The following is a 14,071-nucleotide window of genomic DNA, read 5'->3' as shown; positions in this document are numbered from 1 at the left end:
AGATATTTAGCGACTAAAACCTGAGAGATCGTTTTACCCGTTAGTAGAAGCTGCAGCTGAGCTGGGTTATGCTTCCTAGAAAAAACGACCAGCTCAGTTTTCTCCGGAGAGAATTCGATACCCAGCTTAAGAGCCCATTCAGACAAATTGTCTAAGGTATCTTGCAATGGTCCTTGCAGATCGCTAGCCTCGCTACCAGTAATGGATACAACGCTATCGTCTGCAAGTTGCCTTAGCGTGCATGGATTTGCAAGACATTCATCGATGTCATTGACGTATAAATTATATAAGAGAGGACTTAAACATGAGCCCTGGGGGAGGCCCAAGTAACTAATTCGGGAAGTTGTCGAATCGCCATGTGAGAAATACCTATGCTTTTCTGACAACAAATTGAGCAAAAAGTTATTTAAATTTGGTGAAAGTCCCTGCGAATGAAGTTTCGCGCTTAAAACTTCTACAGAGACAGAGTCAAAAGCCCCCTTAATATCCATGAACGCAGAAGCCATTTGCTCTTTTCGAGCAAAGGCTAGTTGAATTTCAGTAGAAAGCAACGCTAGGCAATCGTTCGTCCCGAAAAGCCAAATTGAGTATCTGAAAGTAACCCGTTTGTTTCGACCCATTTGTCTAACCGTAAGAGGATCATTTTTTCCATTAATTTCCGGAGGCAAGAGAGCATCGCAATCGGCCTATATGAATTGTGATCAGAGGCAGGTTTCCCGGGTTTCCGAATAGCAATGACTTTTACCTCCAGTCAGGTGGAACAATATTTAGCTCAAGAAACTTGTTGAACAAATTCAACAAGCGTCTTTTTGCAGAGTCGGGTAGATTCTTCAACAGGTTGAATTTTATTCTATCTAACCCTGGAGCCTTATTGTTGCACGACAGGAGAGCCATTGAAAATTCCAACATCGAAAATGGAGGCTCTTCCGTAGTTACTAATAACGCGTCACGAAAGGTTTTCTGTTCCGGTACAGATTCCGTTCAGAGCTCGACCATCATACGTCCGTGCTGCTAGCGGGGTAACAGCAGTGCGGGAGAATTATTCTTGCTGATATATCAGCTGCGTATCAGATCACTGGTGGGGTAGCCTGCCCCTACCAGTGTGCAGAAGATGTTTCTGCCGATAAACTGCAGGCTATTGTTATCGCGCAGCACAAGAACTGATCGACAAAAAAAAAACACCCGTACGATAACTCGTGTATTGTTATTTTGCGAATCAAACGGAGATAAACAATTTGCGTCTAATCAAGACGAAAGCAAAACAACGAATGAGTCTAAAGCCCTTCTTGCTGGACTACTTCACGCGGATTTAAAAAAAAACGTGTTTTTTTACGCGGATTTTTGAATAACCGCGGTTTTTTCCGCGGATTTTTGAATTAGCGCGGATTTTTTTCGCGGATTGTCAAATTAACGCGATTTTTTTACGCGGTTTTTTTTACGAGGTACTTATCCCCCGCGTAAAAAAAACCTGACTGTACACTGTTCATACAGTGCGAACTTTTGCCCCGTAAACTACGTACTTTTGCCCCGCATGCTGGGTAAAAGTTCGCATCTGAGTATTTTTTCTAAAAAGTGAAATTCTCATGCTACAAACAAAATTCGAAAAACTCTGGTTATACATTTTGAAGGCGAAAGGCTCATGTACCGCTTGGAAACAAAACCGAATTTTATGATAATGGTTTGCAATAGTTCTGTTGCAAAAACAATTAGGTGCGTACTTTTGAACCCCCCACTACGAATTCAATTGCTATCTTGAAGATGAATCCGGGATTTCGATTAGCCTTATCGATTGCAGTCGAAATGTGATACTTCAAAGTTAACTTCTCGTCAAGTATAACTTCTAGATCATTTTCTTGGCTTACTCTCTACAATTTTACTCCAGAAATCTCGTATTCGAAGTGGATAACATTTTTGAACGATAGTAGCTGATGACATCCCAAGTAACAATTCTAATGCGATTTAGTTTTATTTAAATTTTATGATAGTTTTATCAAAACATTATTGAATACATCGAGTTTTATCACAAGGTTTTTCAAAAACTTGTGGTTTTTATTTATCAGCAGTTCCAAGTGTAATGAAAAAACACTTGAAGAGTCCTCCATAAAACTCCTTCATCAATAAGTCTAATTAACCTAAGGAGCGGTTTCGAAACCCACTTAATATTCTTTTCAAAATACCTACTAGAAACTTCCATAAAACTTCATTAGAGTTTTACGATAGTTTTCTGGTACTTGTCTTTAAGATGAAAACATTCGTCGAAGAAAAGAATCTAAAATAAACAAATATTTTTCAGCTCATTCAAGCAACTAACTCATATATATGAAGAAAAAAGCAGCTAACTCAAGTCAACCTACATCATATCAAATCAAATCATTTAAGCGTGTATACTTTTCTTGGGAATAAGCAGCCAAAAATGGTATTTATGCCCCTGCTTCATGCATTATGTTGCATTTCTTCTTTTGCTCATTCATGTTTTAAGGCCCTAGCCTATAACCTATTTAAGAAATTAAAAACATGTAAAAGGAACAAGAAGTTTAAGCAATTAACCATGGGCTTGGATGCTGCATTGATTTCAATGAGTAATTCTTCCGGTGTCACCTTCATTTGCTCGTAAACGTTGTTGAAATTCTTCACTACATTATAATTGCATGTGAGCTTTTGTGGAATGCGCTTCTTTGGAGGTGGCACTGGATTGTCTTTCACCATCTTGCTTGACTGTAAACAAACAGCTGTCAAGCGGGAGAGGGGCTATCCCAGATAAAATTTGTTTGTCTTGAAAAGTTCAAACAAGCTTTATTCAAGCGCAAATATTCTTTTCCGAGAATGCAATAAGTAAATGCCAACTTATCGAGAAACTAAAAAAATCAAAATAGTCTTGCACAAGAAATTTTAGTTAGAAGCCGTCTTATGAGGGATTAATATAAAACTATCGAAAAATATGGCGAACAGACTGTGATTGACTCCGTCAATATAATAGCCATTTGTAATTGAACGGTAATAACATACTGTGATTCTCAATGCTACTAATAATTCTGACAGTTTAGTAGTGAATGTTGGCCATGATGAACACAAAGTTTAGTAAAATTTTCCACAGTCCAGCAAACCCGAACTTAACGAAAATTCAGATATTTTTCTTATTTTCTAAATAAATTATTGATGTGGCAGTAATATCATGGCGCGTTAAAAATTACAAACTTTTTTGCCACATAACACGTATAAACTGAACGTGGCAAATAAAAAATTCTCATATATGAACTTGAAAATACGTGAAGATTTGCCTACCAATTTTATTCTACGACTACGATGACATCCATTTTGGAGAAGATGGGGTTTGTTTCATAAATTGCTCTATGTAAATAATTTGTATTTATTTGTATTTATAATTTAAAATCATTGGACATCTGGGTCTTTATGAAATAATCTTATTCTAACTTAAAGTAACATGGAACACAAACGCTGACGAAAAGCAACAGTTGACAAGGTAAAATCAAACAAATCGTATGCCTCCTGGAATCTTCTGCTTATAGAGTTGATGGGATCATTTGAACCATATCTCGTATTCCTAGCAGTGGCTTGAATAAGTTGCCTAGGCCGAAGAACACGTGTGGGTGCATAAAGTCGCATACGACTCAACAATTCAGCACTGTCGATTTCAGCCTTAAGTATTTTTGCTCCAAAGACTGCTTGACTGATTACACGTCTGCTGTGAAGTGGTTCGATACCGAGCAATGCGCACCGGTTTTCATATGGCGGGAGATTCAGTGGATCACGCCAGTTCAGGTTATGAAGAGCACGCCTAACAAACTTACGTTGCATCGACTCAATCCGCGTGATCCAAGTCGTTTCATATGGACTCCACACAACAGCTGCATATTCCAGGATCGGTCTCACTGAGAGCAAAATAAAGCTCTCACACATGTGGGATCGTTGAAATCTTTGGCAATTTTCATAATGAATCCCATTTGCCGATTGGCCGAGTAGTGGGACTTAAAGAGAGTTGGTAATCCAACAAAACACCTAAATCCTTGATTTTCTCAACTCGGTTCAACTGTTCACCTAGGATCGTATAATTGAATGTAATGGGTTGTTTACGTCTTCGGAATGTTATCACGGAACATTTTGCAACACTCAATTTTAAAAAGTTTAAAGTGCACCAATGTTCAAAACGATCTATTAGTTTCTGCAACTCTCTACAGTCAGCTTCACATCGTACCGCAAGATGCATTTTCAAATCATCGGCATAGATGAGTATACCACCATTTCGCAAAAGAATTACTACGTCGTTAAAGAAGAGCGTAAACAACAGGGGTCCTAAGTTGCTTCCTTGAGGCACACCAGAACATGGCGAAAAAGGCGCTGATTTCTTAGGACCAATTTTTACGCAGAGAAATCTGTCGCTCAGATATGAACGAAGCCAGTTGGACATCCTATTAGATACTCCTAGTCGAGACAGTTTATCAAAAAGTAAATGATGATTCACAGTGTCGAATGCAGCTTTGATGTCAGTGTACACTGCATCAATCTGTGCACCGTTATCAATCCATGCTGGGATGAACTGATGTAATTTCTGCACGAGCTGAATAACACATCTTTAACAATGGTTTCCAGACACTTTGAACCTGCTGATAGTGATGTTATTCCTCGATAGTTAGAAACGTCAGTCTTATCGCCTTTCTTAAACACCGGAACCATGTAGGAAGATTTCCAAACAGACGGGAACTGTTGCAGTTGTAGCGACCGATTAAATATTGTTTGAAGAAGCGGAACCAGGGATGCGCGACACCTCTTGTATACGCATGACGGTATATTGTCTGGGCCAGGTTTGAATGATGGCTTGAGTTTATGTATCGCAGACTCAACCATCGCATTTGATATTTCGAAAACGTCAAAATCGATAGCGTCCATGGGAACACCATTGGCAGCAGTAAGAGCTTCTTCTGACGTTGGGATACGATCAACGAAAACACCCGCGAAAAGTTGCGAGAATAGATCGCATTTTCTCTGTGTAGTGTTGGCTGATACTTCACCTAGATGCATAATTGTGGGAAGGCCACTCTCCTTGCGTTTTGAGTTCACAAAACTCCAGAACCTTTTGGGATTACGTCGGAGATCATCCTGTTTTCGCCTTACATAACGTTTATACAAAAAGCGATTGTATCCACGATAGATTCGACTAGCTTCATCAAATTGGCGTTTAAGGACCGGGCATCTTTAAAGGCTGTAAAGTTTCGAGAACTTGGAGCGTTTTCGACGAAGTTTAATAAGACGGGGATTGGACCAAGCTGGTTTTCTTGGAGGTCTGCTGCGCGGAACCGTTTGAGTGATGCAATTTAGTAGAATTCGATTGAAGCAATCGGTGGCACTGTCGACATCGTCGCTGCGATGAATTTCTGACCAATCAACCTGCTCAAGTAGTCGATTCAGAGCATTTTCACTGGCATCATTCTGAGTACTATCAACTGCCGATATAGCATCAAAATGAAGTTGCATGAAAGAACAATCTTGGCTCTTATCGGGTGGAATATACAGCGCGCAAATATACAATTCCACACGTTCTATGGTGACTTTGACCCATAATAGTTCAATAGTGGTAACAGGTAAATTCTGAACAGCTGATGACCCATATTTACGTTTGACCGCTATAAGCACGCCTCCACCACGTCGACGGGTGCTGTTTGTAGTGCAACGATCCACACGAAACACACGGTAGCCGTTACAGAACAGTTGAGCAGATTGAATGCTGTCGTCAAGCCAGGTCTCAGCGAATACGTAGATATCGTAATCCAGTTCTGCAGTAGCCAGGAAAACCTGGTCGATTTTCGTTCTTAGGCCACGAACGTTCTGATAGTAGATCTGTAGCGTTGATGATAAATGGATGGTCGCGGACACCGTATCGTGGTGCTCTGGTGGACTGTAATGCGGAGAAGCATCAGGCGGGAAGACGTCATTAATTGAATGGTACTTGCCTGGAAACACAAGTTGGAGGACTCCTTCACCGACCTCGACCGCAGGACCAGGACGACTTTGATGGCAGGTCACAACATGCACGACTGCGTCGGGTGGTTTAAGAGCTTCCAAAATGCTGTACACGGTGCGCCCTAGTGTTGTTAGTTGAGATTTCGAGGAACTTGTGTCATCACGTTGAGAGCTAGAACCCGGAGATGAATCAGGCCAGAAGTTGTTTGTAACGCACATATACTTGCCAGAGAGATGACTTTGGGAGACCCCATTACCAACCTCGATCTCAAAACCAGAACGACTATGATGACTGAAACAACAAGCTGACACGACTTGATCGGGTGGATTTGAGGCTCCCATAGTGCAGGAGGCTGTGCGTTCTGGATCAGTCAAGTAACCTACGTCGGATAGTCGGTTTTCTCGCGTTATTTCGGGTCTTTCTATTCCAACGATATCGCTGAACTGTTGGGAGCTTTCGTACCGTCCGGATGCGGTTGATGTTCTACGTGGATCTTCACAATCGGTGGTATGTTTTTTGAACGATCCACGAATTCTCTAAAGAGAATATTTTCAGGCCACGTTTCAGCACAGAGTGCTGTATCCTTCATTGTATTACTAATTCCAACTTTGAAGGACACGAATTTCATTGTAGTCAAGTCACTACCTCTGGGTACTAATTTAACCACTTTTGGGTTTTTCTGATCACTGTTCATATTCAGACAGTTACGAACAAAATCGATAATTTCTTGATCAGTAGTAAGCGGGTCAAATGCAGAAAGGTATAACCAAAATAAGTCGTCATGAAGTTGAACAGTTTTTAATAAATCATCGGTAATCTTTTTTGTTCCTCTAATGCCAGTTGGTTTAGAGTTGGGTTTGCCGACAGGAATGTCAGTGGAAGTACGTCGTCTTTCCGGTGTGTTCGATTTTCTTGGCAAATCCTTGAAATTAAATGCTAGCTGTCCCATAGGCGTTTTAGGCTGAGTGTCGACTTTGGCAGCAAGCACATTTACTACGTTATTTAGTTTAGCCATCTCATTTTTTAGTGTGTCGATCACTTTAGAATCATAAGAGCACTTCATAAGTGAAGTTGTCACAGCGTAACACAGCGTCACAGCACAATAATGAATAATTACTGTTCAAAGCGAAATAAGCTGCAAAGAAAGAATGCGAACCTAATTTATAAAACTCTCGAAATTTGCTATAATTTTTTCATGGTTGTGAGTAACTCCTTAATGCTATTATGAGTACATATCGATAAAAATATAGAGTTTTAAGCGAACTTTAAGAACTATTCTCGAGCACCTTCTCTAGCATGGGCCTCCTTGATCTTATGAGGATTTTACGGCTGATTTGTAGCAGTTTGTGAAAATAATAAGATTTATGCCCTGTTTTGAAGGACAAGCAATCAAAACTTCTTCAAGTGCATCGTAAAACTGATATTGTTACTTGGGATAGCATTTCTTTACACTCTAAAACAAACAATTGAATAAGACATTTTTTGTGGGAAATTAACAGATATCAATATGTGATCAACAGCGGTGTTCTTTTTTTTTTTTTAATTATTACCTTACCATTCCTGCAATAATGGAAATAATAAAATGTAAAAGTAAACAAACCGTTGTTCATTTTTACACTTTCCCTAAACGGTTCTAGTTTAATTCCGCTAAACTTGTTCTTAAACCGTGTTAAACCAGCACCCAAAACAGAACGCAGACTTTTTCCCACGAGCTTTAGGCAATAAATTAGGGCCCCATCCATCAAATCGGCACACTCAAACATGGTTCTGCTCGCACAACTGAGTGGAATAACAAAGCGGCTTTAACGCTATCATTTGAAGTAGCTCTTGGCTGCTGACACATTTCTCTCAAGGCAACAGCAACGAACGGTTTGACCACTAATTAACACTAATTAGTATCCCGTTTGCGATCCAACCGATTCGCGTTGACGACGTCGACGACGATGGATGGCCTTAACCGTATCCGACGTAAAACGAAACGCACGCGCAAGCTTCTAATTGATTTCAATTCCTGTACTTTGTATTTACTTTGGTTACCGGAATGCAACTGCGGAATGAATTATGTGCATCCACAATCGTTCGGAGTTCGGACTTCCCGCTGCAGGACAAACGTCCAGCCACAAAAGCCAACCAATGTAATTCAGGAGCAATTCAAAGCTCGATGATTGAATATTTTCGAGCACCCCACCGCACAGTGGTCCAATAAGGCAAAAAGTGGAACTTAATTCCATAGCGCCTTTCACCTTCATCCTAGCTTAAAATTGTCTTCGGAACAATTGTTTCTATGAATGATTCGCATAATCGCAAATTATCAAAAAGTATTAAAAAGTTACTATACTAAAAATAAAAAAATTAACTTTTTTGTGTTAAGAGATAGAAGAATAATTTATTCAGCAAAGTTGTATGAAATTCAAAACTATGAAACTTTGTTGAACAAATGAAAATCCTATCTATTTTCGGTACAAAGTTATAAAGTATATTAAATGGAACTTGCTTAAAAGCTAGTTTTTTGTACCTAACTTTTGTTAGTTGCATTTTACACGAAAATATTATTCTGAGCAATTGTTAGGACACACAAAACACACACTTTTGCCAAAGACCATAAATCTCCAGGACTTTTCCTTATGAAGTTATATCATATTTTAGCTTATTTCTTCGATAATTTCAAGAACGTATAGGTTAAAAAGGGGCAAGTGGGATCATGATGTCAATACTTTTCCTTAAAGCTAAGCTGAAGTACTATAAACTCCTTTAGGTTCCATTTGTCCCAATTCACCCATATAAGAGTACGGCGAGCATATGTTACAGCAGGTTTTCATATATCAAAAATACTAACTTTTTTGTGTTAAGAGATAGAGGAATAGTTTATTTGGTAAAGTTGTAGAACGTGAAAAAATATGAAACTTTGCTGAACAAACAAAATTTCTATCTTCATTGGGTACAGAGTTACAGAGTATATTCTATAAAAGTTACTTAAAAGTTAATGTTTTGCACTTGACTTTCGTTAGTTACATTTTACAAGAAAACGTTGTTCTAAAGAAGCATTTGGGCATATAAACAAACATTTTTGTTGGAGGCCACACATCTCCAGGACTTTTCCTTACAACGTTATAGCATGTTTTAGCTTATTTTTTGATAACTTTAACAACGTATAGAATAAAGATTAGGTGGATTGGGACGGATGGAACTTATTACAGTTTTGAGCACTTGAGCTACCCTTCGAGAAAAAGTATTGACATCATGAGTCTGCTTGCCCCTTTTTACTTTATACGTTCTTAAAGTTATCGAAAAAATTAGCTAAAACATGCTTTAACTTTGTAAAGGAGATATGTGGCCTTAAACAAAAACGTGTGTTTTGTATGTACAAATGCTTCTCTAGAATAACGTTTTCTTGTAAAATGTAACTAACAAAAGTTAAGTGCAAAAAATTAACTTTTAAGTTACTTTTACAGAAAATACTCTGTAACTCTGTACCCAATGAAGATAGAAATTTTGTTTGTTCAGCAAAGTTTCATATTTTTGCACGTTCTTAAACTTTGCCGAATAAACCATTCCTCTATCTTTCAACAAAAAAAAGGTAGTATTTTTGATATATGAAAACCCTCTGTAACATAAGCTCGCCGTACTCTTATATGGGTGAATTGGGACAAATGGAACCTAAAGGAGTTTATAGTACTTCAGCTTAGCTTCAAGGAAAAGTACTAACATCATGATTCCACTTGCCCCTTTTTAATCTATACGTTATTGAAATTATCGAAGAAATAAGCTAAAATATGATATAACTTTATACGGAAAAGTCCTGGAGATTTATGGTCTTTGGCAAAAGTGTGTGTTTTATGTGTCCTAACAATTGCTCCGAATAATACTTTCGTGTAAAATGCAACTAACAAAAAATAAGTACAAAGAACTAACTTTTAAGTAAGTTCCACGTAATATACTTTATAACTTTGTACCGAAAATAGATAGGATTTTCATTTGTTCAACAAAGTTTCATTTTTTTGAATTTCCTACAACTTTGCTGAATAAACTATTCTTCTATCTCTTAACACAAAAAAGTTAATTTTTTTATTTTTAGTATAGTAACTTTTTAATACTTTTTGATTTGCGATTATGCGAATCATTCATACAAACAATTGTTCCAAAGACAATTTTAAGCTAGGATGAAGGTGAAAGGCGCTATGGAATTAAGTTCCACTTTTTGCCTTATTGGACCACTGTGCACCGCCCGGAGTCAGTACAAAGACAATGGCAGAATAATTATTGATTCAGTACACGTTAAACCATAGTAAGATAGAGTCGATTTCGATTGCAAGTGCAGCAAGTGCACAATCGAGAGTGCAAAATTGGTGGCATTTTGTAGATTCAGTGCTCAATCGAATTGGTACCTGCCAAACAAAGTTTTTCGCAATTTCATGAATGAGAATGAGAATGAGAAAATGCTTTTTTTACGAACACATTTTCTTTCAAAACTTTCTAAGTAAAAGCTTACAAAACTTTCTAAGTAAAAGCTTACCTGTTTAGCTAAGACTTAGATTGAGCAGAAAAAAAAATTCATGAAATAGTGGCTGACTCGTAAAACCTGCACTATTGATGCAAAAAATCTCGCGTAATGAATAGCAGAAACTCTTAGTGTAGGTAAATATTACCTACACTATATAATATTTTGGTTTAGTCTTTTTCCAGGTGCGTGCTTATGAAGTGCGCTCAAATAATGTGAATATTATTCTCACATTCCTAGCCACGGGTGAAACTCGTTGAAACTAGACTTGACTATTATGCCAGAGTTTATGGGATCTAACGAGCTCCCTTTATAAAAGATAATTTGCTGGAAATTGTAGCTGATGAACATTGGCTTAAAATTTTAACAAAGTTTTACCTATATCGTAAAGTGAGTGCAAATCACAAAATGAAGCAAAATCTTTGGTAGTATGAATTAAAACAAAACAAAATAACTCGAAGCCATTTTTTGCCTCCATCGTTAAAAGCTTGCATAGTTCCCAGCGAAACCCCACCGCGTCTAACACTTAATTGAAACAAATTTAAAATCATAAAAGCAGCGATTACCAAGTATACAATTTCAACACTCATAATGAGACTACCGCGGGCTGGCTGCTCGGGTTCTCTGTCTTCTATTGATAAAACCCGTTCACCTGGCGGGCATTTAACTTTATAATTCAAACAGTAAACTTCCTCCAGGCTGCATTCCGCCGCAGCGCACCGACTCGAATTCCCACGCGGGTTCGGATATCGTAAATTGTATCATTTGGATGACGCGCGCGCGCCCAAGCCGCCCCTGAGGCAGGTCAGTTGATTTTATGTCATCCGTCCGGTGTGGTGACCCCAACCCAAGGTTTCGGCTTTCTTCCGAGTCGAAACGTTTCTCACGTTATTTTTTTTTTTTTGTGGGTCTTCGATGAGCTCAACTAATGGCTGCTGCTGTGATCGTCAGCATCGCACCATCAATGCGTAATCTGAAAACAAGCAGAATTGTTTACACGCACAAAGTTGTGGTGTTTCTTTCTCTCTCTCCCTTCTCACTCCATCCGTGCGCCCAATCGGAAGAAGTGTGCGGCGACTCCAGCTCCGATGCGACTCCGGTTCGCGTTTAAGCGTCTGGCGCGTCTCGTAAACTTTACGCGCGATCAGTTCTCTGCCGGCTGCTCACTGAAGCGTATTGCGTTGCGTTGTGTTCTCGCTCGTGTCAAAACTAGTAGTATTCGAGAAAAGTGTTCCATTAAGTGATTTGCTGTTAATTGGGAGGGTGATGATCATCGATCACTGTACAGACGGATGATTTGATCTATCTGGAAACGAAAGTGAAACCCTGGCATTAGACTGCTGAATGGGATGATTGTTTAAGATGACCTGCACCAAGCGCTCGCGTGTGGAAAGTGAATGTTTAATGTTGTGCTAAGTTTGTATGGAAAACAGATTAATTCATTGGGGGAACAAGTGCATGGAATGAGATTTTAAACCGTGAGGGTGATTAACTGAATCGTGTTTGGAATAACCATTTTAGTGGTTCTGCTGCAGGAGTTGCTCGTTGTGGAAGGTTAGCAAACAAGGCGATACATTTCCGGTTGAGCGCGTTCTTACCGTAAGTGAGTTTATTTATCTCTATGACGCCATCTGGTTTGGTTTTTACGATTGTTCGTTTTGTGACAATGCTCAGGCGTATTACTGGTGCAAGCGTCGACAAAGCTTTGTGTTGGAGTCGTAAATTCAAATGAGACAAAAGTGCAATCGAATACTCGTCTAATGGTAGTAAAATGGATTTACAAGCCAGGCTAAATTCTAATTTAAATCCAATTAGCAGTTCACAAACGCCAAAAACCATAACAATTTATTGCAAACCTTTGAAGTTTAACCAGCAAAATCACCTAATTGGCTTGAGTAATGATGCAAACTTTGAGGGTTATTGCTTTAGCATAGACTCGTTTTCAGTATTCCCGAATGAATTTCCGCACTTCGTACACTTCCCATCTGATTTTACATTTAAAATCTCACTCTTGCTTCGTCTGCACACAACTGCTATTCTAGAGTTGCCTTTCGAGGAAAAATCAACCCATCCTGTTAAACACCCGGAGCGCATAGACAAATAACAAATCAAGGTTCCTACCAAAACGCTATCAGTTGTTGATTTTGAGTAACGTTTGTAGATTCTTCGGTGGGCACATAATGATTTTCCTTTTCGGCGCTTTAAAGGTCTTCTAGCTTGGGTTCGATTCTCAGGAAGAACCTTATTTATAGTAAATTGGTTTTATAAACTGACGCTCATATCAACTGGCATTGGATAGACAACGAGTTTTGGGTTGACGATGAACCGGTGCCCTAACCCTTTTCGATTTAATTAAAATTCTGTTCATTTGTTGATTTATTATCGAAGTTACGCAACAAACAATCTATCTCGTAGTAATAAAGTACAAGGGTTAAGAGCACGGATGTTTACGAAATTTTAACCGATTCACTATTTCCTAGTTTCCGAAAGCATTTTTTTCATTTTAAGTTTATTTCCTTACTATTTTCTCCTTCCACCTGTAAAGCCTTCGAAAAGTTAAATAATTTAAGGACTCTCTAATCGCTTATCATCGTTTTCAGATGAACTTTAATTTTAAGTTGAATTTATTTAGTTGTTCTACCTGTCTGAATTAATTAGAATATTTGTTGTTGATTTGAATATAACTTAGGATCAGAATTCTTGAAGGTTAAGAAGTGTTTTCACTAGTGTGAAAATGATCTAGGTCTTTTTCCTATAATACCTTTAACCTTTTGACATTATTTTCGTCCAAATTGAGTCTGGAATAAGTGTTATGTATTTATAATCAAGAGGCGTTTTCTAATTTTTGTAGATTCAGTATTGTAGAACAAATCTGGAGTTTCAATGGAATCATTCTCGTTTTACACTCTCCCGTGTATAGAGAAACCAGTAAGTAAATCTTAAGCGTCAATGTGATCAATTGATAATTAACAATCCATTTCTTCGAGTTTATTGAAACGATAATTTGTTATATCAGGATTGTTTTCTTATTTTTTTTCAAGTCTTTGTATGCTTTATGGTTGTGTTACAGTGTTATGACCAATTTTTATTACATTATGCGCATTGATAAGTAGTATTTGTCATTTCAAATGTATTTTTCATAAAAACATTTTCATTTTAATCAGTTTTGTCAGGTATGAGCTCGATTTTATTGAATAATTTGCTTGTCATCAGAGCAGATTAGCTATTTGACATTAGAACATTATTTTTTATGTTTTTAAAAAGATTTTTTTTTTTGCTTAAGAAAAGATTTCAATTTCCCGTAGTTTCACTAAACAGATTAAATGTCCATCAGTAGCACTCTAATAATTCTCTATTATTGCATTGTGAAAGCATTTAAACCTTGGCTTCGTCTTTTCTAAACAATTTGGTATACCCTTTTACTAATATAACTTTTTATTTTCTTAAACTTTTCAAACTTCTGAACACAATTTTTTTAGTCCTTTAAATCTTTTCATCGTTGCTTTGATATCTAACCATTTTTTAAGAAATCGTTTCAATTATCTGTTCCAATATGAGCCACTTCCTTGTTTTGCTTACGCATTTGGTCTTTCAAA

The 14,071-nt window shown here is 37.9% G+C and overlaps 2 protein-coding genes across 9 annotated transcripts in view; one reads left to right on the top strand and one right to left on the bottom strand.

The window, feature by feature from the left end:
• Positions 1-14,071, top strand: part of LOC129725702 (rap guanine nucleotide exchange factor 4) — a 523,900-nt gene that overhangs the window by 186,507 nt on the left and 323,322 nt on the right. For 2 of the 4 annotated variants that reach the window (XM_055681792.1, XM_055681790.1), the window contains exon 1: positions 10,692-12,074. The exons of the other annotated variants lie outside the window; for them this stretch is intronic. The gene's annotated coding sequence lies outside the window, so the exon portion shown is untranslated. Of the gene's footprint in view, positions 1-10,691; positions 12,075-14,071 lie in introns of those variants that run through there. 4 annotated transcript variants of the gene reach the window in all.
• The window catches only part of LOC129725703 (uncharacterized), a 106,776-nt gene continuing 96,118 nt past the window's right edge, over positions 3,414-14,071 (bottom strand). For 2 of the 5 annotated variants that reach the window (XM_055681796.1, XM_055681797.1), the window contains exon 2: positions 3,414-7,112. In XM_055681796.1, coding sequence (XP_055537771.1) covers positions 5,212-6,318 — 1,107 coding nt within the window. In that variant the 5' untranslated portion in view covers positions 6,319-7,112 and the 3' untranslated portion in view covers positions 3,414-5,211. Of the gene's footprint in view, positions 7,113-7,527; positions 7,997-14,071 lie in introns of those variants that run through there. The other 3 variants (XM_055681794.1, XM_055681793.1, XM_055681795.1) reach the window with 3 other exon arrangements.

The sequence above is a fragment of the Wyeomyia smithii genome, chromosome 2, assembly GCF_029784165.1.
Source record: "Wyeomyia smithii strain HCP4-BCI-WySm-NY-G18 chromosome 2, ASM2978416v1, whole genome shotgun sequence".
NCBI classification, from domain to species: domain Eukaryota; kingdom Metazoa; phylum Arthropoda; class Insecta; order Diptera; family Culicidae; genus Wyeomyia; species Wyeomyia smithii.
This window is presented reverse-complemented; position numbering and strand designations above follow the sequence as displayed.